This window comes from Ursus arctos, unplaced genomic scaffold (assembly GCF_023065955.2).
Source record: "Ursus arctos isolate Adak ecotype North America unplaced genomic scaffold, UrsArc2.0 scaffold_16, whole genome shotgun sequence".
Lineage (NCBI taxonomy): Eukaryota > Metazoa > Chordata > Mammalia > Carnivora > Ursidae > Ursus > Ursus arctos.
The window spans coordinates 23,611,682-23,635,889 of NW_026622830.1; the positions used below are offsets into that span (position 1 = coordinate 23,611,682).

Here is a 24,208-nt window from a genome sequence, read left to right on the forward strand (position 1 = left end):
CCTGCTGGGTATTACAGACTAGTGATGATAATAACAATAAGCACTTTGGGGCGCCTGGGTGGCTCAGTCAGTGGACGGCTGCCTTTAGCTCGGGTCATGATCTCCAGGTCCTGAGATCAGCCTGGTCGGCTGCTTTTCCCTCTCTCTCTGCCCCCCAACTTCCTGCTCGTGCTCACTTGCTCTCTCTCAAATAAATAAATATTTTTTTGAAATGTTGTTTATTTTATTTTTTAAAAGATTTTATTTATTTAAGAGAGAGAGTGAGAGAGTGGGGGGAGGGGCAGAGGGCGAGACTCTTAAGCAGACTCCCTGCTGAGTACAGAGCCTGCCGACAATGTGGGGCTCCATCCCACGACCCATAAGATCACGACCTCAGCTGAAGAGCTGAAACCAAGAGTCCAATGTTTAACCGGCTGAGCCAGCCAGGAGGCCCAAAATAACCACCATTTTTTGAGCACTTACGCAGTACCCACCTGGTCACTGTGGTTCTAGGAGTGTTAGGTGCATCAGGTCAGCTCATCTTCACTCCAGACTTGGTGGGAAAATAGCGCCATTTTGCAGATGAGAATACTGAAGTATAGAAAGGTGGAGCCATTTGTTCAAGCTTACGTGATAGGTAAGTGGAAGGGCTGGCCATGAGCCTCTAGCTAGCGCTGTCCGGTAGGACTTTCTGTGATGATGGAAGTGTCCTATAGCTGCATAGTCCAATAGAATAGCCACGGGTGTGACTCAGAAGCTCGAGTTTTAGTTGGAATTTATTTGAATTTAAGAAGTCACACGTGGCTGGTAGCTACTGTATTGGACAGTGGAACACTAGACCTTGGGCTTTGGGCCGTTTCCCAGCACCGCACCTGAACAGCCACAGAAGCCAGATGGCAGCACTATACGTAGTCTGCCTGCTCTGAAGGCCCTGCAGTTCTAACCGTCTCCTCCGAAGCTGGCGGAGTGAGCTGCTTCTGCTTTCTGGGCCCCCAGTATTTTCCTCAGTTGGACTCCGAGCCCTCTGTGAGGGTTCTTTTCAGTGTAATGGGCTTCCTGAGGGTAGGCTTAGCATTCACTCACCTCTGTGTCCCCAGAACCCAGGATCAGACCTGACCCACAACTCAGCAGCTGTTTTGGGGTGGGTTTTTAAGCCTCCCTAATAAAGAGGCAGTGTCAGTGGCCCAACACCACTTGATTCTCAAAACTAAAATGGGAAGGGAGCTGTGGAATTTTCCTTGCCTACAGGGGTGCACAGCAAGATGTCAAGAATGAACTTGGGGAGGGGAGGCTTCAGAGGAAGTAAATCTTTGTTATTATTTGGGGCTGTCTGGGTGTCAACCAGGAAGTGAAACCGACCGGCTGCTAGAAAGAAACCTACCTGTAAGTCGGGGCTTCTCAGTGAAGGTAAACAGCAGAGTGGGCGGACCAAGCCTGGGCTGCCCTTGCAGGTGGTGACCTGTGGGGCGGTGACCAGTCCGGCCTGACTGGGTGAAGGAAGTGGCGTCTTCTACCTGTGACATCCTCATTGCTCAGATAAGAATCACCCAGTCCAGCAGAGCAGAATGGCCAGTGACAAGTCATGAGGCCACCAAACATGTCAGCATGCCCCAGATTGTGACAGGGTGGGTCTTGGGTATGTTGATTCTCTTTCCCCAAAAGTAGAGTCATTGTTTTTTTAGCTGTCTGTCCCACACGGGGCACCTCTTGCCTGTGATTAATCCTTCATCCCGTGTTCCTGAACACTGTCTGGAGCCAGGAAGACTTGAATCTGGATCCTAGCTTTCCCATTACTAGTTATCTGTTTTTAGGAAAATCATCTAACCTGTCTGAGTCTCTTGGTTTTTAATCTGTCGGATGCGGAGAATATCTTCCATGGGTGTTCTAAGTTTGAGAAAGAACATATGTCAAGAGCACTGTGGTTATCACTAGTAATAACCATGCAGGGGACCTCTGGCTTAGTTCCATGATCAAAGTTCCAGGCTAAGTAGTCAGTCATTCAGAGTCATTGGAATAAACATATTTTTCAAACTTGAAATAAGTTATTTTATGCCCTCCAGGGTTGAGGCAGAGAAAATAAGGATGGGGTTTCTAGAAACCTACATGATCTAATAGATGCTGCAGCTGGCTGGCTGGGCAAGCAGTTTACAGTTCAGCTTGATCAACGATCCTGCACGGAGCGCTGGCTTCCCCCCTCGATGGGCAGCTCCTGTGGCAGAGAATACTCATGCTCAGGGTATCTGTGTGGGGCATGACAGCTGTGCGTCATGGCGTTTAGCCCGGAGCATCTCCAGGCTCGTCCTTTGGACCTGCGGGCGGAGACTCGGACAAGTCTCTAAGTCTAGGTTGGATATATTCAGACTTGTAATGTGGTTAAGAATTCAGTTTAAACATTAGTTGCCAGTGCCAACATGCCTGCTCACATACTCACTCACCTTTTTGTTTTCCTATCCTGGCCAGTGGGGAGGAGAAGAGGTATGTGGGCCCTGCCCCGAATGCAGGCCCCAGACCGGAACTCTGTGGTGCTTGGGGCCAGGATGAGTCATGCAGACACACAATTGCAGTGTTAGGGAACAGCCTGCTGGCAGAGTCCGTGCTAGCCTGCAGTGGTCTAGCTGAAAGAGCCAGTTACCAGAGGCTGGGGAGGGATGGGGGGTGGTGGTGGTGGTGGTGGTGGTGGTGGTGGTGGTGGTGGTGGTGTGTGTGTGTGTGTTTTGTTTTAACTTTTGTATAAAGATAAAAGAATATAGATTAAAAAAATACAAATTATAGAGAATAGTAATACAATAAGCACCTTTGAAGCTCCCAGTTCCCCTCTGTGCTCCTCCCAGTGGGACTGGATTTTTCAAGTGGAATTTTATTTTATTTTATTTTTTAAGATTTTGTTTATTTATTTATTTGAGAGAGAGAGAGAGAGAGTGAGCACTAGCCAGGGGTGAGGGGGCGGGCAGAGGGAAAGGGAGAAGTGGACTCCCTGCTGAGTCTGACATGGGACTCGATCCCAGGACCCTGAGATCATGACCTGAGCCTGAGCTGAAGGCAGCTGCTTTACCAACTGCACCACCCAGGTGCCCAGAGAATTTTATTTCTGAATGCCTGAGGCTCAGAGAAGGCAGGGGACTTGCCTGAAGTTTCAGTTTTTCAGTAACAGAGGCAGGGACTGGATAAGCCACCCTGTGGGTGTGATGGGGAATCGGGTTCCATCTGACCCAAGTAAGTCTGATGAAGGGTGAGCCTTTCGTCTTATTCAGCCCTGGTCATCGCTGACATCTCTGACACCTGGTGCCTGGGACAAGCTGTCCTGTGCCCCAGGTCCCAGCATCAGGTGCTCTGGCGTATAGCTTTAATCCTGGCCTGCCAGCCAGCAAGAGTGAGTACAGCTCCCTGTTCCTGCAAAGGTCACTGCAGGCCAGAAGCCAACTGGATGCGGGTGACAGTTCCTCCAGGGACATGGGAGTGTATCTTTGCAGCTGTCTGTAATTGCAGCCAGGAGCTGCATGGGAGCCTGTGCACTTTGTCACCTTCTTGTCACCCTGTCTGAAATCCAGAGTGGCTAGAGGCAAGGGACAATGCCCTACCTGGGCTGTCAGGCCACAGGAGTTTTGTTTTAGGAATAGTGTGTATCTTTTTCAGCAAAATAATTTCCAGGAGATCAGGAAGAACCACTGAGAGGGGCGTCTGACTCTTAATTTCGGCTCAGGTTGTGATCTCAGGGTTGTGGAATCGAGCCCTGCGTTGGGCTCCACACTCACCTTGGAGTCTGCTTAAGACTCTCTCTGCCCCTCCACCCCCAACCCTAAAACAAATAAATAAATCTTAAAAAAAAAAGAACCACTGAGAAATGTAAATAGTGATGTGGGAGTGGAGGAGTGGCAAATAGATTTGTTCTCCTTTCTGGAGGTTGTAACATTGTTTACTAATAGTAATTCTCAATGCACGTATCCCTTTTTCCAGACTTCTTGTTCTGGGAGCAAGGAAGTCTCAGGAAGACTTGAGTCAAGGCTTTATCCTCTCAGCTTTGAAAATCCAGAACCATGGAAATTTCAGGTCAGAGAAGAGGACCCTGCAAGCCCTCCAGGCTGTTGTTTCCAAATTGTGGGAGCTCACAGACCACTGACACTTTTTTAAAAACTCTGGTGACAGAGTTGTCAACTTCTTGTTTTGCTGAAGACATTAAAATAGTCAACTGCCAGCCATTCATCCCCATTTCATAAAAGAAAGGACTTTTTAACAACAACAACCAGCAACAAAGAGACACCTGTCATTTCTCATGAATCTTAAGTTCAAGACATTTACCTTTAACAAGAACTCTGAACTACCATGTTCTGGTTATCATCACCATGACACAGACCAGTGAAATCTCCGTTACAGACTGGTCTGGGCCTCTTATTTGCCAAGGGTCTGCAGCTGTAATCCCGTGGCTTGAAGCCTTGGCTGCATATTAGAATCGCCAGGGAAGCTGTTACAAACTATTATGGATGCCTAGGCCCCACCCCTAGAGAGTCTGATTTACTCAGATCAGGTGGAGCTCCCCCGTGATTTTATTTTGCAGCCAAATTGAGAATCACGTAATCCTGTCCCCTTTCCGATGCATGAACCCCTGGTATAGCAGTTCTACCAAGTTTCTTTACAACCAAGACAAACAGCCTCAATGTTCAGGAGGTTCCCCATCTCTGAAATCTCCCCAAACTCTGATTTGGAAGAAGGGATTTCCTGAAGGTCAGGATCAGAGAGGGGAAGGGAACTTCTCTGTTCATTAAGTGCCATCTGGGACCCAGATCTATTGGTAAATTTTTTTTAAAGGCATTCTTTTCATTAGTTTATTTTAAATAATACTTAATAGTTTCTTTAAAAAACAATCGAGTGTAAAGAAAGAGATAAAAATAGCATATAATGGTACTGTCAGATACTCCTTATTGAATTCAAAGGGGGGGAAGCACAGTGTGATAGGCAGATTAATGCTCCCCTCCCCACAAAGATATCCACATCGTCCCCAGAACCTGTGAATGTCTTACTTCACGTGGCAAAAGCATTTAAAGTTAAGGATGTTCAGATGGGGAGATTAGCTTGGAGGTTTATCTGTGGGGGAGGGGAGAGTGTAATCCACAAGGGCCCTTAAATAGTAGAAGGGCTTGGAGGCAGGGGGCACGTGGGGGATCTCTTCCATAGTTTTGCTGTAAACCTAAAACTGCTCTAAAAACTAAAGTCTATTTTCTTTTCTTTTTTTTTTTTAAAGATTTTATTTATTTATTCGACAGAGATAGAGACAGCCAGCGAGAGAGGGAACACAAGCAGGGGGAGTGGGAGAGGAAGAAGCAGGCTCCTAGCGGAGGACCCCGATGTGGGGCTCAATCCCATAACGCCGGGATCACGCCCTGAGCCGAAGGCAGACGCTTAACCGCTGTGCCACCCAGGCGCCCCTAAAGTCTATTTTCTAAAAAAAGGTGGAAGAGGGAAGCAAAAGAGGAGGTCCGCGTGCTGCAGTGTAGCAAGGACTTACCTGGCGTTGCTGGGTGAAGCGGGAAGGGGGTCGTGAGGCAAGAACACAGCAGCCCCTTCTTGCTGTGAAGGCCAGCAGATGGCTTCTTCCCTAGAGCCTCCAGAGGGCACGAGGCCCTGAGGGTACCTTGATTTTAGCTTGTGAGACCCATCTTGGACTTCGGAGCTCTAGAACTGTAAGATAAACTGTGTACTGTTCAAGCCACAACGTTTGTGGTGATTTGCTGACAGCAGCCAGAGGAAATGCTCAGGATACACCTGTGCCGGTTTCTCACTCGTTTACTCCGCGCGAGCCTCCTGCGAGTAGGCATTTTAGCCGTACTCTAGAGGCGGGGAAGGTGGGACTCAGGGAAACTTGCCGGTGGAGCAGGGATTTTAACCAAGGTGTTTGTCTTTCTAAGGCCAGGTTTGGGCACCCTGTCCTGCTCCTTCCCCTCCAGCTGTACCCCTCCTGCCTGCCAGTACCCGCCTGAGTGTCGGGGTCCTCCCTGGGGTTTCTGGGAGAGCTTCCTCCCTGGTGGGATCCCGTAATCCCTCCGGGAGTGTGGGGGGATGGTGTGAGATAGGGTGTCAGAGATGTTCAAATCATCTAAGGAAAAGTGAAGGACATTTGAAGAGAAAGGCAGGGAATCTAAGACATGAATTAAAGAAAATGGAAAACGTGTTCCTAAGACCCAGGGCTGTGGCACCATAGAGACTCTATGGGGGGCAGGGGGGTTCTAATCGCCATGGGTTCATGCTGCCATTCCCACCTGTGATCCCAGGTGAACAGACAGCACCGTGCTTGTGGAGAGGGAAGGGATTACCCTTGGACACTCCCAGAGTGGGGGATAGAGGGCATTGTCGTGCTGAAATGCTTCCACTGCGGTGCCCAGAGGCCTTCACAGTGTTGCCGACTGTAGCCATCCAGGCCCACAGTGGGAGGTGCAGAGACCAAACCTAGAACTTCCCATCAGCTTTGGGCATGGGAAGCCATTGACTCAAGAGTCTGAGGCTTGCCTCTTGGCACCCCGGAGCCTCTGAATCTGGAGGGGGAGGATTTCTGCTTCTGAGCTACCCAGGCTCTTCCTGGCCTCTCCATCCCGTGGGGCCATCCCCACAAGAAAGGGTGCCAGGAAGAATCAGCATTTGGCTAACCGTGACCATCTGTCTTTGCAGTCCTGAGAAACATCTTTGTCCTCACCTGCATCATTATCGTCTGCTCCCTGCTCTTCCCTGTCCTGTGGCACCTCTGGATTTATGCAGGAAGTGCCAACTCTAATTTCTTTTATGCCATCACGCTGACCTTCAACGTTGGGCAGGTAAGAGTCAAGGGCTGCACGGGGACAGGAATTCATTTTGTAGCTTCAGACATTCAACAAAGGCCATGGGTCCTGCAAACTAGGCATTCGGACATGAGTGAGTGGACCGTTCTTCCCCTGAAGTAGCCCCTGGTCCAGTAGAGATTAAAGAAGAGAGAGTAGAAAAGCTGAATTCCTCGGGCATTTATTGGGCACCATGCTGAGCCATCGCCCCAGTGAATTCTCCTAGCAAGCCTGTGAGATAGTGTTATCACTACTTTACAAAGAGCAATCAAGGCTCCCTCACACAGGTTGTCTCTTGCCCAAGGTCGTTGGAGGAGCCAAGAACGAAATTCAGGGAAGGCTCCATTTCTGAGGCTGCCCTCTTTCTGTAACAGCTCTGGTCTGCGTGGCACTGTAGTGGGTGCAGTGGTGGGGCGGGGGCTGCTTGGGGAGCAGGGGTAGGGGGAGGAGAGACTTTCCACACTGGGACAGCAGGAGCAAAGGCAGGGAGATGAGAACTAGTTCGGTCTACCTGTTGGGTAAGTCGGAACACAAATCATGGGGCTGGGAGTAGCGGGTGAGGAGGCTGTAGGGGTCAGAGAATGAGAGGTACCAGCTAGGAGCTCCGATTTCCCCCTGACCCAGGGAAAGCCCCTCCCTGGGTGCCATAGAGCAGTGGTTCTCAGAATCGGGGCGAAGGGGATGTTGTTAAGAATGTAGATGCCCTGTTAATGTTTTAAATCCTGTAGTTAAGTTGTGACTGTCACAATTACACGGCTTTGTCCAAAAAAACAAACAAAACCAGATTCCCTGATCCCACCCCTAAGAATGTTGAGCCAATAGATATGGAAAACAGGGTCAGGAATTTGTGTTTTTAATACGTTTTCCCGGAGATTCTGCTGCAGGTGGTCCAGCAGACTTCTCTGAAGTTCCCTTAGGTCAGCTCCATCTTCCTTGGGTCCGATGAGAATCAGTTTTACCATTTACCATTTCAATTGCTGTTGGCACAGCCAAGCCTTTCCTGTGCTTGATGGACTGGATGGGAAGCCAGGCGAACTGGAGAGACTAATGATGCCAGTGAATGGTCCCCCGGGAGAGCCTTGCCTCCAAGGTTAGCTGCTGGGAAGGAAGAGGGCAGGAGTTTGGGCTTTCGCAATGAGTGATGGGTCTGGTATTTCCTGCACGGACCTTTCTGGACAATTAATGTCCAGCCCAGCTATTTATCCTGGTTTGCGAACAGCAGGAAGAGAGACAGAGGGCTCTGTAGCCTGGGGAGGACCGTGCTGGGGGGTCCGTTCTGTCACACACAAGTTTATTCATGCTGGATGCTCAGCTCCGCCCGTGTCCGACGTCAACAGGAATGTGCAGGATTCAGCCTAATACTCGAGGAAATCCAGAAGGTTGTTCCGGCCCTTCTGTCTTGCTGTAATCCCTTTAATTATCCTTTGAAAGTGATGGCTGGCATGTGAGGGCATCGGGCCGCCCTGGGCCTCTGCGGAGTTTGGCAAACGCTCCACTGAACTAGGCCTCAGCTTGTCCGGTCATGAGTGTCAGGGGTGGGTCAGGAATACAGTGGCAGTGATCACGAGGTCTTCATGGAACTTGGCAGATAACAGCTTTTTCCCCTGTGGCTTTGTGAGGGAAGGGTCTCCATCAGTGGTAGGGGAGATGCTCGCAAGTGCTCAGGGGCTGTCGAAGGCAGGAGAGACTGGACTGTTGGAGAACGGGGCTGGGGGTGGGAACGAAACGCCAGCTAGATGGAGCGTGCTAGTTAGTGGCTGAGCTGTGGGGGAAAAACCAGGCTGAGCCCTTGGCGTTGTCTTTTTACCTTTAAGTTTTAATCTCTTTTTAAAATTTACTTTTAATCAGATGAGTAATACATGCATTCATTATTGCTGGGAAAAGAAACAAAATAGAAGCATATGGAATGAGATAGGGCCACCAGGGTCCGTGTCTCTTCCCACCCCAGGGCAGATGTCATGATTGGGATCGGTGTGGGGTGCCTTTGCAGATGTTGTCTGTGCGTTTACGACCGCTGTTAGTACGCGTGCACGCGTGCCGAGCTTGTCCGTGTGTACGAAGATATGTCCTCCTACTCTGGCCACTGCTCTCGGACTTGCAGTGTTTCACCTGATGACCTCCTCTTGATACTGGTTGCAAGAGGCCGTGGGCAGGAGGGCCTTGATTGATTTGACTAGGTAGGCCTCTGCTGATGGACATCGAGGCTGTTTCTGGTTGTTCTGCTATAAATGGAAGAGCCCTGGGCATCCCTCCGCATAAGCTCGTACACACATGCCAGGGTTTTCTCAGGACGGACTCCAGGTGGTGAGATTTACTGGGTCAGAGGACATGTGCCTTGTGCATTTTGGCAGATACTGCCACGTTGCCCTTCAGACAGGTCATACCAACCTCCAGGCCTCCCAGGTCTGGCCCAAGTGCCCATCAGCTGGCAGTTTGTGCAGACATCACACACCTGTGTCCTCGGCCACCTCGGGTCTGGACTCTTGAGTCAGACAACTTTGTCAGGTCAGATGTTTTCTGGGACTGCTGGCTGTGTTTGGGCGCTGTGGTGGCTGCTGCCAGATCACTAAAGGGACATGTCACATGGGGGCACTTACTCATCAAGGCAGTCACTCAAGTCCTGTCACTGTCCCAGAGCATTGACTGAGGCAGAAGAGCGCCCCTGGGAGGGTTAGACACACCTGCCTCGGGGTTGGGAGCCACAGAGCACAAATATGAGACAGTTAGAATTTTAGTAACTATTAAGTGTCCCCTCCTTAAAAAGGCCTTCCGTGAGGTTCCCCTGCTCCACTGCCTCCATCTTAGCCCGTCTGTTTCCTTCCTAACGCTCGCCCGGTTTGTAAGTTTATATTATTGTTTCTCTCTCTGCCTCCCCCACTCGCCTGTGTGCTTCGTGTGAGCAGAGCTCGGTCTGTCCTTCCCACTGCAGGACCCCAGCTACCGGCTTTGTGCTTGGCATGCAGCAGTTGTTCAGCAGACGGTTGCCGAATGAAGGAACGGCCAGGGAGATGGCCAGGGAGAGCATGGCGTGGTTAGGGGCCCAGTGTGCAGAGTAACCACTGGAGGAATCTAACTAGTGGGAACAGAGTCACCTTTCCTATTGTGAGTGGTCCGGGAGAGCCCTGGGGAGCAAGGAGTAGCAGCTGGGCCTTCCAGACATGGAGAATAAGAGGTCTGGGAGGTGGGCAGGTGGGGGGCCACGTGGCCCCCACCGGCCGAGGTTAGTGGGTAGCAGCTCTGTCCCTAACTCCTCTCCAGCTTCTGCCAGAACCTGATCTCTGTAGCTGGGGAAGCCCCCACATGTCCTCCACTGATCAAGCCAGCCCCTGCTTCCATCTGACCTACACTCAGTGCTTCTGTTGAGATGCATGGCATTTGGGGACATGTCTTCAGTCCCATGGATGGCTTTTCTCAGCTCTTCTAGCTGGGACTATACCTTAAATTCCCCTTGTCCTCCGTCTCCCCTCCCTGGGCAAGACCGACCAGAGCTGTCCTGGGAACCAGATGAGCATGGATTTGCAGCTGGCATCCAGAGCCTGGTCCGTCACTGGTCGGTGCGGAACTGAATGTGGAGAACATCTTGACCCACAGATTTTAAGTCCTGCTCTGTTTGAGTCGGTCAGTGCCACACTCTGTTATACAACAAACTGTTGATAAATTCTTAGTTCTACTGGCAGGTAAACCAGTGACTTAGGCTCCATCCTTTCCCCTGGGGCCATTAAGTTGTTGGCAGCTTGTGGCGTGGATCATTTGTTAATTATAATTGTGCCTCCGAGTCAGTAACCAGGAAATGACAACAGTAAAACATCCATGGAGGGGTGTGTGTGTGCGAGCGTGTGCGTGTGCTCACAAGAAAGGCTGGGGAGAAGGAGGGATTGAGATAGATTGGTTGATTGAGGTCCTTTTTTACTTCCTCACTGTGTGACCTTCCCCAAGTGACTTCTCTGGGTTGCAGTTTTCTTAAAACCAGGCTTGATAACCCAGCCTGAGTGGGTGTTGAGAGGATTGGGCATGTGTGGGTCCTGTTGCCATTATTCGTATGTCGATATGAGAAGTAGCACTGGTGACTTGCTCTTCGGAGATCCAGAGCAAACCCCAGGGAACATTCAGACCGACGAACAGAAGGAAGGTGAACAAACTTCTTCCTTTTTTTTTTTTTAAACTCGTTTCTCCTGCGGAATGAAAAACAGTCCTCAAAGATTACATATAAACCAAAAGTAATATGTTGAGGGGCACCTGGGTGGCTCAGTTGGTTAAGCATCCGACTCTTGGTGTCAGCTCAGGTCTTGATCTCAGGGTGGTGAGTTCAAGCCCTGTGTGGGGCTTCATGCTGGGTGTGGAGCCTACTTAAACAAAAAAGTCATGTATCTAAATTTAGCTTATTTTAAAGAGTAAGATAAAACATCCCACTCACCCCCATTCATCTTAAAAACAGGGAACATGAGAAATCTCTTCCTAAAATTATAATGAATAGTGGCTCATGTTTACAGAGTGCCTACTAGGGGCTGGGCCCATATGATGCCTTTAATCTTCTGGATCACGTGCTTCTGTGGCCTTCTGAACCCTTCCTTGGTGTTCACGCGTCCTTGTGTGCTCCTGGAGAAGGGTTGTATTTGTGTGTGTGTTTGATTATTATTGGCATCATGATGAAAATACAACTTTTTTCCTTTTAATAAAACATCTTGGCGATCTTTCCCTGTTTGTGTAGGAAGGAAGCCCCTCACCACAGTTGACGCAGCTGCTCCCCTCCTGGGGGCCCCGTAAGCTGTTTTCCTTTGTTTCCATCATAAGGAATTCACTTAGTCCTTGTGACAGCCCTTTGAAGGAGGCACTAGTACTCTCCTTGCCTGGTACCAGTGAGGAAGCGGAGGCTTGGAAGTCCCCAGGCTCTGAGGGGGGTGTTTACTCATGCTCTTCTTTCTCACGCCCCCTTGCTAGACTGGGGGCTCCCTGAGGGCAGCCCTGGTCTATCTTGCTCACAACCGTATCCCCAGCACCAAGAACATTCAGTGACTGTTCATTGATGAGTAAGTGGAATGAGCTGGGATCTAAAACCACATTTTTATGACCAGTGATCTCATATAATCCTGTGTACCCTAACCGCCCAGTCCTAGCATCTGTTTAGGACAGAGCTGGGCCTGTGGCAAGCCCTTGGGTTCCTAGGGGGTCGGAGCCAGAGCCCCCTTCCTGTCTTCCCCTGTGGCTGTCCTTGGGAGCCCCACTCCTATTCTATGTCCGTGTCGAAAATAGATTCCCCACTGTCCAAAACAGTGTCCCAGCTGTGTCTGGAACATTCCATGAGCTGCTGCCTCCCCACCGTTGAGATGCCAGCTCTGATCCCTTCTCTTCGTAGTGCAGACCCTGTAGACCCAAGGCTGGCCTTGCTTTGGCCATTCTGCTCTCAGTCTCCAGGGAGGCCTGGAGCCCTGGGGTCTGGGCGCCAGCCTCTCGTTGGGTCCTGCTCAGAACTTGCTTATTAACTCCCACGTGAAAGCACGGTCCTGTCTCCTGGGATTACCTTCTGGTGGGTCTGGTGTGTTGTTCCGGGGAATGGGCCAGTGAGGAGGTGAATATTTGGGGACATTTGGGGCAGATCATCAGTGGTGGGGTGGTGTGTAGCCCCCATTTGTGGACAGCCAGGGCCCATTTCAGATTTCATTCCGTGGGTCTGTGTAGTCCTGGCTGCAAGATCCTGAGTCTGCATGTGGAAAGAGGTGTTCCTTCTGGCAGGAGGTGCCTGTGGCTCAGGCTGTAGCCCTTGTCCTCGCCCAGCTGCCTGCTTTTTGCCTTTTGCACTGGTGGCCTTTTGCCAGGTCTTCGTTCATTCCTTTGTCCCTCCTATCCTCCAACTTCTAGCTCGGCGCTCAGCATCCCAAGTGTGGTTCTCAGAGGCCCTTCCCCGCCTACAACCAGAGTGACAGGAAAAGCCTGAGCTAAATATAGGGAGGCAAGGCCAGCAGAAAGCCTGGGCTTTGGAGGCCCGGCCTCTGCAGTGACTCCCAGCCCCATCTGTCCTGGCTCGCTGGCCCAGGCAAGTCTCATAACTCCTTGGGCCTAATTAATTTATTTGCATATATTGGGCACTTGCTATGTGCCAAGCACTCTGCTAGCAGTGAGTGAGATCCAGCCCTGCTTCGTAGGAGCCCATGGTCTGAGGGAGAGAAAGAAAAGGAGCCAGGCAGGGCCAGGGCGGCCCGGTGGTGCTGTGAATGGGGTTAAAAAGCTGGGGAGCTCAGAGTCACAGTGGGTAAGGAAGCTTCTGTAGGGAGGCAGCCTGTACATGGGGTGCCTGAGGGCGGGTAGGAGCTAACTGGGCTCTCTGTGGTGAGACCTGTGGGGAGGAGAATGGGAGCGAGCGGGTGCGGAAGGCCGTCTTGCGGGCCTGGCGTACATCGCTGGACAGCGTGAGCCCTGTCATGCTGAGGACCGGGCTGAGCCCATGGGTTTTGGCTAAGGATGACCGTGAGCCCATTGCTGCTTGGAAAACCTCATCGCACCGGGAGGGGAAGAGGTGAAGGGTGTGAGCCGGAATCTGGAGCTGTTGAAACCTGGCGAGAGGTGATAGCAGCTTCTGTTTCCTCTGCCTAGAAGGATGGCTGTGAGGACTCCGTAAGGAGTTGGGTGGGGAAAGCTTTTGTGAATTGAAAAGTGCCACCTAGATGACAATTACCATCATCCCGATTTTCATCTTATGTTGTGACCTTCCAGACCCTGAGACGGGGGTCCAGTGATTTTCCCATTGTTTTGCGTCTTTAGAGCTAGAGGGTGGAGCTCTGTTTCTCCACCATCACCTCCCACACGTGTCCATTCAGGCCTGAGCTGGGTCACACCAAAGCCCGTCGAGCCCCCCAAAGTGGACCATCAGCCCCTTCTGCTCCCATATTCCGAGGTGTGAGGCAGTGCGGGCAGAGGTGCCATGCTTCGATTGCCTGTGGTGACGACCTCGTGAGCTCCCCCAAGGGTAGGTTGGCCGTCAGGGGTCAGCATCTCCAGCCTAAGCCATGCCTGCGGTGACAGCACCTGCCTCTCTGGGAAGCTGCTGCAGCCCAGGGGCCAGTGTCGGCTGAGGTTGCTGTTCTGAGCCCCCCAGCTTCTGGACACACTGAATTAACAGCCTTCGCTGGCTCCAAGGTCTCGGATACTTTTTTTGCCTTTTTCCAAAAAACCCTCAGTCTTCTAGGCTAAGTGACAGGGCTGGGACCTGGTAGTGCAGCCTCAACAGGGGTGTCAGTGTAGACCATGGGTTAGCATGGGACCATAACAGGACCCATATGTGTGGGTGCAGTCCTTTCACCCCCTCCCAGAATCCTTAACTGAGAGAGGCAATGGGGGCGACGGAGAAGGACTAAGGTTCGGGCCTCAGGCAGGACTAGCAATGCAGCCTAAAGCTTGCCTTACCCGCATGTGACCCTGGGCAAGACCCTTGACCTTGGAGTTTGCTCATCTGTAAGCGGGGGTTATAAACCCTAGCCCAGAATGTTGTGAAGAGTCAGTGATATGCTTTTTTTTTTTTTTAAACTGAGGTGTAGTTGACACACAATGTTTCATTGGTTTGGGGTGTACAACTTAGTGATTCGACAGCTCTGTTGTGCTGTGCTGACCACCAGGGTAGCTGCCATCTGTCCCCACGCAGTGCTGCGACAGTCGCACCGACTGTGCCCCCTGTGCTGTACCCTTCATCCCCGTGACCTGTTCATAATGGGAAGCCTGTACCCCCACTCCCCTTCATCCATTCTGCCTGCCCCTTATCCCCCTCCTGATGCTTTCTTGTTAAAGGGCCTGGCCCGGGGCAGCACCCAGAACTTGTTGGTTTCCCTTTCTCTCCGTTTTCCCAGCCTGTGGTGGAGCGTGTTAAAAAAAAAAAAAAAAAAAAAGAGCTGCTCTTCAGGTCTCTGAAAACAAAGAGGAACAGAGCAAGAACTAGGAGCCACTATTGTGGGTAAACTAGTTTATCACTCACTTTACAGATGTGGAAAATGCAGCTTAGGGTAGGGAAATTGACTTACATAGGGTCACACAGCCATTAATTCGCCCGTGCTATTTCTACTGCCCCTCGCCCAACTCCCACTGCCCAGAGTGGGCAGAGGGGCTCTGGGTCTCTAGCTGCTGTGTTGCCTGAACCCCAGGGCCTCTGGGAAATCCCTTCTCCTTAGCCCAAATGGAAAGCCTCAAGGTCAGAAGAGGTTGTCTCGGCCAGCCTGGTTTCCACAAGATGCCTTCCCTGTGGGGGCAGGGCACCCAGTCAGGACTAGTGACTTTGGTTCCAGACAGACCAAGCCAGCACATGGGGCTCTTTCTCCATGCCACCCTCCCCTGACACTTCATCATGAAAATTTTCAGACACAGCAAACTTGAAAGACTGAACATTGAACACCCACATACCTGCCACCTAGACTCTACCATTAACATTTTATATACTTTTGTGATCACAAATTATCCATTCCTCAATCCATCTTATTTTTAAAATATATTTCAAAGTGAAGTACAGACATCACTACATTTCCTACTAAATATCTCAGCATATATATCATTAACCGAGTTCAGTACTTACTTACATTTTTCTTATGTGAAATTTACATACAATGAAAAACACAACTCTTAACATGTACATTTTCCAAAGCTGCCTTTCAGCAACATATTTTGTGAGGTTCATTTATATTGTTGCAAATAACAGTAGTACGTTGCTTAATTTTCTTTTTTTTTAAGTTCCACACCCAGTGTGGAGCCCAGTGCAGGGCTTGAACTCACAACCCTGAGATCAAGACCTGAGCTGGTATCAGAGTTAGATGTTTAACCGACTGAGCCACCCAGGCATCCCGGTACACTGCTTTTTTTAAACAAACTTTTTTTTAAAAGATTTTATTTGAGAGAGCGCAAGCTGGCGAGGTAGGGGGGCAGAGGGAGAGGGAGAAGCAGACGCCCTGCTGAGCAGGAAGCCTGACACAGGGCTCGATCCCACAACCCCGGGATCATGACTTGGGCTGAAGGCAGATGCTTAACTGACTGAGCCACCCAGGTGCCCCTTAAATAAACTTTTAAATTACAGAATAACTTCAGTTACAGGAAGTTTCCATATGCCCCACACCAGGATCCAAGCCAGGGGACCACATTAAAGTGTCCCGTCTCTCCCATGTCCTCTGTCCACTTTCTCACTCTGTCCTAGGTCTGATGGCCTGGACAGTCTTGAGGAGCACTGGCCAGGTATCTTGTAGAGTGTCCCCACTTTGGGTTTGTCTGATGCTTTTCTCGTAAGACTGGGGTTTGGATTTTTGGAATGCTCAGGTGGTTCATGCTAGCCCCCTGATCCCGCACCCATGTTACCCTTCATCATTTGTTCAAGAAAGTGTTTGCAGGGTTTCTCCAGTGTAGAATTACTATTTTCCCTTTCCCTGCACTGTTCTTTGGAAGCGAGTTACTGCATCCGGTCCACCCTCAGGCAGGGGGTGGGGAGCACAGGCAAGAATTAAGCCCCACCTCCTGGAAGAGGGAATGTCCACATATATTATTTGGAATTATTCTGTAAGGATTCCAAAAGGAATTCTCCCTCATTTATTTATTCAGTCATTTATTGGCTGTTTTTATAATTGCTATTTTAATCAATGTAATACATATACATAATTTACATTGTTAAGGATTGTAAGGAAAAAGAATAGCTCCCTAAGGCCTTAGAGTTATTTGTTCTGGTTCCTCTAAATACCATGCGTACTCTACTATTTGTATTTCTTGATTTTTTTTCTGTTTTATATTAGATTGAACTGTATGAAATTTCCAGTATTCAACCATTTTTGATCTGCAAAAATGGCCATTTCATATGGTTCAACCTGATACCTAGTATTTTGACTTTCTAATCCTTGTGTAGCTGATGGTGTGTGTCACTGGCCTTGGTTTGTTTCATTGTCAATTGTGATTTTGTATTTGACCCTCATCAGACCTGGTTTTGAGAGTCAGCCCCCACCTGCTCAGCCACAGCTCCAGGCTCTCCATCCCCAGACCGGGCACCGTGGGCCTGGGTGAGAAAGGGGCTGCAGGATGTGAGGTCAGCCTTTGCTGCGGTAACTGCCCCCCACAGGTGGCTGTGGGGCAAGGCCTCTGGGGCTGTCTGCTCCACTCATATCCTCAGCTGCAAGTTCTCTGTCCTGTGAGACTGGGCCCCAGGTGCGTCGCCTTGCGGGGTCATGGCCACTAGGTCAGCTCTCCTGGTGTAGCCTTAGGCCAACTATTGAACCCTTTGTGCCTCAGTTTTCTCATCTGTAAGATGGAGACCATCAGCCTTCCAGATGGGCTCCTCTGATGAAGTGGCAAGACCTTGTCCTAAGGCAGCCCTGGTGTTGGTCCTCAGCTCTCCCTTCAGGCCCGTCCATGTTCTTTCTGGCCAGAGTAAGAGGCTGCCCAGGACAGGGGTCTCGGGGGAGCGGGGGAGGCAGAGGCCAAGATCCCAGACTCAGCTCAACCTCTGACCTGCTCTGTAGACCCTTGCCAGGTGCTCCCCTGCTCTGGGCTTCCATCTTCTCATCTGTGCCAACAGCTGGTTGGGGCTGATTGACTAAGAGGCCTCTACGTGGCTGAGACCTGGGGTTGTGAGCCCCTCTGCCCTCCTCCTGCCCCAGGCCCTGGGGGTCTTGGCATGTAACGGGATTGTAAGACAGTGCTTCTTCCTCTCTGGGCCTCTGTGAGGGGGATGGTAGCCTGAGCTTCTGGGGCCGTTTTGATTCTGTGGCCCATACAGGGAAAGCAGACTGAGCTGGGCATGGATACCAGGGTGTCAGAACCCCTGGGGACCCTTTCCAGTCCAGGGAAGGAGCCACAGTCATCAGGCAGTCACACAGATGAAAGAAAAACTAATTTGGATGAATTTGTGTTATGAAATAGAGGTTAATGGGGGTCACGGCCCAATCGGGGGGGTGTGGGAGGGCTTCTGTAAGGAAGTGATCCTTCCTGAGACCTGAGGGTAAGGAGATGTTGACTGGATGAAAGGGAAGAGAACATTCCAGGCAGAGGGAACAGCAGAGATCCTGCAGCAGGAGGAAAGAGGCCAGTGTGGCTGGAGCGGGAGAGAGGGTGAGGCGTGCACACGGGCAGGGACCAGGCGCAAAGCCTCGGGCCCCAAAGGAGTTTGATCTTCACTCTAGGAGCCCTAGAGGACCTTCCAGCGGGGAAGTAACGGGACCAGATCTGTCCTGAAAAGCAAGCTCTGGCTGCTAGGGAGAATGGACTGGGAAAGGGAGGAAGGTTGTAGGGGGCGGGAGGCTTGGGACCAGGGAGCCCAAGGAGGAGACTGCTGTTGTTTAGAGGACAGTGGCTTTGTCCAGGGTGGTAGCTGTAAGGACGAGTAGAAATGGGTGGATCTGAGTGAGTCTGGGAGATCGAACCACCAGGACTTAGCAGCCTTGTGTCCGGCAGGGGAAGTATCAGGTGATTCTGTGGCCTCAGCACCTGGAAGGAAGATGGGGGGTATGGGCTCCCAGTGGGAGAAGCAGCTTTGACAGGGGCTCAGCTGTACCGTGGAGGAGCCCGTGGGCACTGAAGGGGTGAGGTGGAGGGGCCTCTGGTTGCACAGGTACCATTCTGGTGTTCAGAGACCAGAGCTGGGAGGGGGGCATAAACCCACAGGGGTGGGATGGGGCAGTACAGGCAACTTCCAAAGGGCAAGACCTTGCAGGGTCTCCCCAACACCTGCCTAGCCCCTCAGCGCTGCTCACACCTTCTCTCTCCCCACAGATCCTGCTTATCTCGGATTACTTCTATGCCTTCCTGCGGCGGGAGTACTACCTCACACACGGTCTCTACTTGACGGCCAAGGACGGCACAGAGGCCATGCTCGTGCTCAAGTAGGCCTGGCTGGACACAGGGCTGCATGGACTTCAGGGGGTGGAAGGGCCGGAAGCTGGGCCCAGCCCTCTAGCCAGCGTTGCCAGCAGAGTCCTCAGGCAAATGAGGTTCGAGTCCAGGGTTATGAACCTCTGGCACCAGAGAGGAACCATGGCTGGCAGCAAGGCCTGTGGGGAGTAGCCAGGAGCACCTCGCCTTGGACGCCCCCCCCTTTTTGGCTCTGCATACCAGGGTGCTCCCCGTGATGCTGGATAGGGGAAGAAGCAGGGGAGCAGGATTTGTTAGGTTGTGGCTACTTAATAAATGTTTTTTGTTATGAGGAAATCTATCCTGGGCCCACACTGAACTGGAAAGGGTGGGCTTGGCCTCTACCACCACCCCGGTATACTACACACTGGTGTGGGTTTCCAGAATGAGCCCCAAGTCCACAGCACACAAGTCTGTTCCCTGGCGAGCTGAGACAGACTGGCATGAGACAGCCCCACCGGCAGCCCGCCCCACGCCCCAAGCAGCTGGAGGCAAAGGGCCAGGCAGGCCTGAGCAATCTTTATTCTGCAGAGGGACAATGACCACAGATCCATACACCATGTCAAGACCAGGTGAGCCAGGGGCCAGTCCTTGGGGGGGGGGGGGGGGCAGGTCCAGGCAGGGGGGCAGCGTCTCAGGTGAGGGAGGGGCAGGGGCCTAAAAAAAAGACAAATCACACGAGCAGGGGTGCTGGGGGCTGTTCCCTCCCCTCCCCCCTCCCCCATCCCAGCCAGCACCCAGGGGGGCAACCCTAACAAACAATAACTGGCCCAGGATCCACCCAGGGGCAAAGTAGGCGTGGTTGGTGCCCCCTGCTGGGGGGGGGGCAGCATCCCTGCCTGGCCCATCCTGGGCAGAGGCAGTTCAGTTCAGGAGCCAGGAGCTCCCTGGGCAGAGCCTCACAGGGTATCCCCCCATGCCCCCCCCCCCCGCACTCCCAGGCCAACCCCCCCCCCCCCTACTGGGGTTCAGAAGCCGAAGGTTTCCTGGGAGGCGTAGACCATGTAGAGGAAGCCATCATCGTCCTTCTCCTGCTCATAGATGTCCGCAATGGGTGTGGACACGCTCACCATGCTGTGCTGGTTCACCAGCAGGAAGAAGGCCTGCGTGGGGTTCAGCTGCAGGCGGCGCCTGGGGTGGGCAGAAGAGCAAGCCAACTGTGAGGGGGCCTGGCTGCTGGGTGGGTGGAGCCCTGACCCCCCACCACACCTCTCCCCAAAAGGATTCTGGGGGGGGCTTCACACCCATCCCAGACCCTTCTAGAAGCCCTCACCTCTGACCTGACACTGACCCCAGTCCTGACCTTGACCTTTCCCAACCTCCCCCAGAACAGGGATTCAAGGTTCAGCTGGCAAGGGCCCCGCCCTCCCCAAAAGGACCCAAGCCCCCTCTGCTGCTGCCCACACACCGGATGATCTTGACCAACTCGCTCATGTTGACATGGTCTGGGACCAGGAACTTGGTCTTGTCCAGGACCGGCAGCTGCTTCTCACCCTTGTAGCGCTCGATGATCACCTAGGGGTGGGGCGGGGGATGCGTGAGCCGGGCGGGGCCTGGAGCCGTAGGGATGGGAGGGGGCGGCGGGACTCACCGGGATCTTGCTGGGGTGCTGGTCGCGGATCTGTTGCACCTCCTTACAGCGGTCGGCTGCGGACAGCGGGCGGGCAGTGAGGCCGAGAAAGGTCCCGCTTGCCGTTCGCCCCGCCTGTCCCCGGCCCCGCCCCCCCGAGCCCCCGCCCCCAGGGCCGTCAGGCCCCAGGGCCTGGCACCCGCCGGGCTCGGAGGCGAAGCCCCGGCCCAGGCCTGAACCTGCCTCCCCGCCCGGGGGTCCAGCCCGAGTCTGACGTCACGGGGCTGACGTCGCCTGCGGCAGTCAGGGTCAGTCGCGGCACCCCCACTCAGCGCCCGCTGACCGCCCGCCGGGCCTCACCGAAGGTCCGCCGCTGCTTGAAAGGCCGGTCCGAGGGCATCGCGCGGGCCCGGCGGGGCGCGCAGGCCGGGGCTCCGGGGCGCGCGGCTGGGGGCTCTGTCTGAGGTTCGGGGGCTCCGCGCCTCGCGCTCAAGGGCTCCGGGGCTCGAGCTGAGCCTGGCGGCGGTGGCTCGGGGAGGTAACTCACCCGGGTGACGTCAGGTCACAACATTCCTTAAAGGGGAGGCCGGCGCGCTGCTCCCATTGGGCCGACGCAAAACCCGCCCGCCCGGACCCGTGACGTCACGGCGCAGAGAGCTGGACCCCGGGCCAGCGCCGCGAAGGGGCGGGGCTCCCGGGGCGCGTCACAGTCCTGTGACGTCATGGGCTGCCGTCCCCTCTCCCCGAGGCCGGGACTGAGAGACGGCCAGGCCTGCGGGCAGTTGGGCCGGCTGACTCGCGGCTACCGCAGCGGGAGCTCAGCATCTTTCTGTTCCCACTGGTGCTAAGTCATCCCACAGCACGCGGAGTCTTCGGTTCCTGCGATGGTCCGAGGCACTGGGAATGACAACAGTGAACAACCTAAGACCTCCTCACCTTCGTGGAGCTCATGGTTAGAGCGGGGCGGCGGGGGCGGGGGGGGATTAAAACATGAAAGAGCAAGACGCTAAAAAGGAACACAGGTTTTAAAATTTATTTCTAGAATTAGAAAAACCATTAAAATTCAGGTCTCAAAGGATGAGACAAGAAAGTAGATTAGACACAGCAGAAGGTAAGTCACTGACCTGGAGGAGAGATCAGAAGCAACTCACTAGAGAAACAAGGTGATGAACAATGGAAAAGGGGAAGGGACAGGGCTGGTGAAGTGAGACAAGTTACAGGTCCAGTCAGAATTCCAGGAGAGAAAAAAAGTGGGAGAGGCAGTTCCTGAAGAAGAGCTTCCAAACTTGATCAAGACCAGGATCCTCACATAAAATCCAGAGCAGGATAAATAAAAGTAGCATCTTGGCACTTTGTACTGAATTTGCAGAACTCTAAAGGGAAGATAGGAAAATAGTGTGCAACTGGTAAACATGTAAGTAGATCTGGAACAGTGGAACATGACCAGTGAGGATCAATTTGTGGGGCACAAAATGGGCAGAGGACGCAGCAGCATGTGAGACTGACGAGGGCAATCGGTTCAAGTGCTCTAAGACACCTGACTGATCTAAGGGGAGCAGGATAAAGATACTGATAATTGTCCAGCTTTGTAAATCCAAGTGTGTATTTCATCACTAAAAGAATGGAAAGTGTAACTGCCAAAGCAGAAAAGGAGAAAAAGGTAGTAAAAAGAATGGTATAGGATACAAAACCAGAGGTAAAAAAAGGTTTTACACTCACCTATTAAAACAAATGATCAGACTGGCCAAGAAAAATAAAATGCAGCCCTACATGATGTTTACAAGAGGACACTTAAAATGTAAGTGCACCTACAGTAAAATGATGGGAAAAGGTATACTCGAGAAAAGCTAACCAGAAGGTGCATCGAGAGCAAAATCAGAAAAAATAGGCTTTAAGACAGAAGACATTATTAGAGATAAAGAGGTGACCACGAAATGATGAAAAGTACAACTTTTAGGAGACATAACAGTTCTTGTAAAACATACAAGTTAGAGGTTTAAAAGGCTCAAAATGTATAAAACAAAAGTGATAAATACAAGGAGAAATTACCAGATGTTCCATCACAGTGAGAGATTTGAGACCTCTTTCAGTAACTGATAGACCCAACAGCCAAAAAAAGGATATAGAAGATATTAATAAATGAACCCTGATACAACCCTGAACCCAATATTGTTACTTTCAAATACACAAGAAACATTTACAGAAACATGATCTAAAAAATGGCTCCAAGATGAATCTCAAAGGTATCAAATAGTTTGTCCATTTCATACAGAACATATTTCTGTGACCACAGACCGGAGCCAAGTAAACTCCAAATGTTTGGACCTTTAAACCTCTAAAAAGCTTTTGAGTCAAAGATGAAATTCTATAGAAATGAAAACTAGATAAAAAAATGAGAACATATATAAAAACTCATGGGAGGGGGAAGGCAACTAAAGCAGCATTTAGAAGATTTATAGCATTATAGTAGGTAAGAAATACAGAAAATTTACAAGCAGCGTGTTAAAGAATTTTTTTAAAGGTTTATTTATTAGGGACAGCTGGGTGGCTCAGTCAGTTAAACGTCCAACTCTTGATTTCGGGGTCATGGGATCAAGCCCCATGTCGAGCTCCACACCTCCCTCTGCCCCTCCCCCTGTTCACACAATCTCTCTCAAATACATAAAATCTAAAAAAAATTATATATATTTATTAGAGGGGCACCTGGGTGGCTCATTTGGTTGAGCAGCTGACTCACGGTTTTCGGCTCAGGTCATGATCTCAGGGTCCAGGGACTGAGCCCCATGTTGGGGGTTCTCCCCCTGCCCCCCCCCCACCTTCTCTCTCCCTTCCTCTGCCCCTTCCCCTGCTTGTGTGTATACACTCTCTCAAATAAATAAATAAACCAAAAAAGATTTATTTGAGAGAGTGTGGGGTGTAGGGGCAGAGGGAGAGAGAGAATCTCCAGCAGACTCCCCGCTGAGCACAGAGCCTGATGCGGGCTGATCTCATGACCCTGAGATCACGATCGGATGCTTAACTGACTGAGCCACCCAGGTGCCCCTAAAGAATTTTAAAAAGGAGTAACAGTGTCAACCCAAAGTGGAAAGAAGATAATAATGAAGACTAGAAATTGATGAAATAGAGAACGAAAACACCAGGATGGACCACAAAACAAAGTGGGGGGGTCTTTGAAGAGACCAATAAAATGAACATTAATGTGCAAAAGGGACATAACTATCGTTTCTAGCAGAAATGATAAAAATAAGAATGTTATAAACTTTATGCCAGTCAATTTAAAACTTAGATGAAATGGACAATTTTCTAGAAAAGGATAATTTGCCAATACTAATTTAAAAAGAAATATGCAAAATGAGTAGCCATATACCTCAAAAAAACTAATCCAGATGGTTTTCTAGGTGAGTTCTCCCCCTCAACAAAAAACCCTGCAGCAGACATCATAGTTAATGGTAAAACACCATACTAGATGGTAAAAAGTTAAGCATTATTCCCTTTAAAGCCAGGAACAAAATTTTGAATTTTGTCATTGAACACAATGCGACATTGTATCAAGGTCCCAGCCAGAGCACCAGGCCAAGAAAAAGAAAGGAGAAGCATAACTATCAGCCGGAAGAGGCAGAGGAATCCACGACCAATAGAGGACTACTAACTAATATGAACTAATACCATACCACGTTTTATAGAAAGATGGGGAAACAGGAACTCTCCATGCTGCTGATGCGAGTGTAAATCTTTTCAGCCACTCTACAATCTGCTACCATCTAGGGAAACTGAAGATGCCGATACCCTACAGACCAGGAATGCCACTTGCTGTGTACCTTACAAGCTCAAGGGAACACAGTTAAGTATGTTTATTGGAGCATTTCCATAATAGCAAAAAAATTGGGATCACCCAGATGTCCTACTGAATATCTTGGGTATTCCTTTAACAGAGCAACACACCGTGAGAAAGAAGGGGTCAGCAAAATTTCCCTCGAAAAGGCCAGACGATAAATGTTTG

At 51.2% G+C, this 24,208-nt stretch overlaps 2 protein-coding genes and 1 long non-coding RNA gene across 7 annotated transcripts in view; 1 reads left to right on the plus strand and 2 right to left on the minus strand.

Annotated features, from left to right (window-relative positions):
* PIGU (phosphatidylinositol glycan anchor biosynthesis class U) overlaps positions 1-18,935 on the plus strand; it is an 80,097-nt gene extending 61,162 nt beyond the window's left edge. For 3 of the 5 annotated variants that reach the window (XM_057312578.1, XM_057312577.1, XM_026503327.4), the window contains 2 exons: positions 6,637-6,779; positions 18,501-18,935. In XM_057312578.1, the coding sequence (XP_057168561.1) occupies positions 6,637-6,779; positions 18,501-18,614 (257 nt within the window). In that variant the 3' untranslated portion in view covers positions 18,615-18,935. Of the gene's footprint in view, positions 1-6,636; positions 8,675-18,500 lie in introns of those variants that run through there. The other 2 variants (XM_057312576.1, XM_057312579.1) reach the window with 1 other exon arrangement.
* Positions 223-5,686, minus strand: LOC123001283 (uncharacterized). Its single transcript, XR_006409995.2, has 3 exons — positions 5,480-5,686; positions 1,361-2,188; positions 223-570 (listed from the first exon to the last, which is right to left on the minus strand). It is a non-coding gene; the product is annotated as an uncharacterized LOC123001283 (long non-coding RNA).
* Positions 15,240-20,783, minus strand: MAP1LC3A (microtubule associated protein 1 light chain 3 alpha). The gene is made up of 4 exons (XM_048222138.2): positions 20,569-20,783; positions 20,230-20,285; positions 20,047-20,153; positions 15,240-19,769 (listed from the first exon to the last, which is right to left on the minus strand). The coding sequence occupies exons 1-4, from the start codon at positions 20,606-20,608 to the stop codon at positions 19,607-19,609; spliced, it is 366 nt and encodes a 121-aa protein (XP_048078095.1). The 5' UTR covers positions 20,609-20,783; the 3' UTR covers positions 15,240-19,606.
* Between the last annotated feature and the right edge of the window lie 3,425 nt (positions 20,784-24,208).

Bases quoted from the DNA above. Each gene is read 5' to 3' on its own strand.
- MAP1LC3A (XM_048222138.2), bottom strand. From the start codon at position 20,608: ATGCCCTCGGACCGGCCTTTCAAGCAGCGGCGGACCTTCG. The intron at 20,286-20,568 runs GTGAGGCCCGGC...CGCTGTCCGCAG, and splicing joins CAAGCAGCGGCGGACCTTCG to CCGACCGCTGTAAGGAGGTG. The intron at 20,154-20,229 runs GTGAGTCCCGCC...CCCCACCCCTAG, and splicing joins AGCACCCCAGCAAGATCCCG to GTGATCATCGAGCGCTACAA.